The sequence below is a fragment of the Priapulus caudatus genome, unplaced genomic scaffold, assembly GCF_000485595.1.
Source record: "Priapulus caudatus unplaced genomic scaffold, Priapulus_caudatus-5.0.1 Scaffold246, whole genome shotgun sequence".
Taxonomy (NCBI): domain Eukaryota; kingdom Metazoa; phylum Priapulida; class Priapulimorpha; order Priapulimorphida; family Priapulidae; genus Priapulus; species Priapulus caudatus.
Window position 1 is genome coordinate 171,568 of NW_014577307.1, and position 592 is coordinate 172,159.

The 592-nt window shown below is 44.9% G+C and overlaps 2 protein-coding genes across 2 annotated transcripts in view; both read left to right on the forward strand.

Annotated features, from left to right (window-relative positions):
* The window catches only part of LOC106807983 (neprilysin-11-like), an 11,573-nt gene extending 11,268 nt beyond the window's left edge, over window positions 1-305 (forward strand). Inside the window, exon 11 of the mRNA XM_014810521.1 lies at window positions 296-305. Within this exon, the coding sequence (XP_014666007.1) occupies window positions 296-305 (10 nt within the window). The remainder of the gene's footprint in view (window positions 1-295) is intronic.
* LOC106807991 (neprilysin-11-like) overlaps window positions 302-592 on the forward strand; it is a 10,980-nt gene continuing 10,689 nt past the window's right edge. The window contains exon 1 of the mRNA XM_014810529.1: window positions 302-396. Coding sequence (XP_014666015.1) covers window positions 350-396 — 47 coding nt within the window. The 5' untranslated portion in view covers window positions 302-349. The remainder of the gene's footprint in view (window positions 397-592) is intronic.

Consider the following 592-nt stretch of genomic DNA (forward strand, 5'->3'; position numbering starts at 1 on the left):
TATATATATATATATATATATATATATATATATATATATATATATATAACTCTATAGTCTTACGTATTTTCGATAATACCACATATTTATGTATAGTTGTTGGTTAGCTGACATGACACGCGTGAAGCAGCTAGCGACGTACGTTCATTCGCGGATTTGCGTTACAGACCTGGTAAACATGCCGACATGCAGATTAACATCTCCGTTATCAGAGAGGAAGTCCACGCGAGAGAAGTTCGACGGCATCGGGTAGTTTTTTCTCTTAATCCTGATAACAAATTCCTCTTGCTTGCAGTTTGAAGTGAGCGGAGAATACTTCGAGGATACGATAGAGCTTCGCAGATTTTCGATGATGAGAAACTTTCAGAAACTACGGAAACCCGTCGACAGAACGGAGTACGTTTTCTCTCGTGTGTGTGTATGTGTGTCGGCGGTCGGCTCGTGTGTATGTGTGTCGGCGGTCGGCTCGTGTGTATGTGTGTCGGCGCGAGGTTCGTGTGTATGTGTGTCGGCGCGAGGTTCGTGTGTATGTGTGTCGGCGCGAGGTTCGTGTGTATGTGTGTCGGCGCGAGGTTCGTGTGTATGTGTGTCG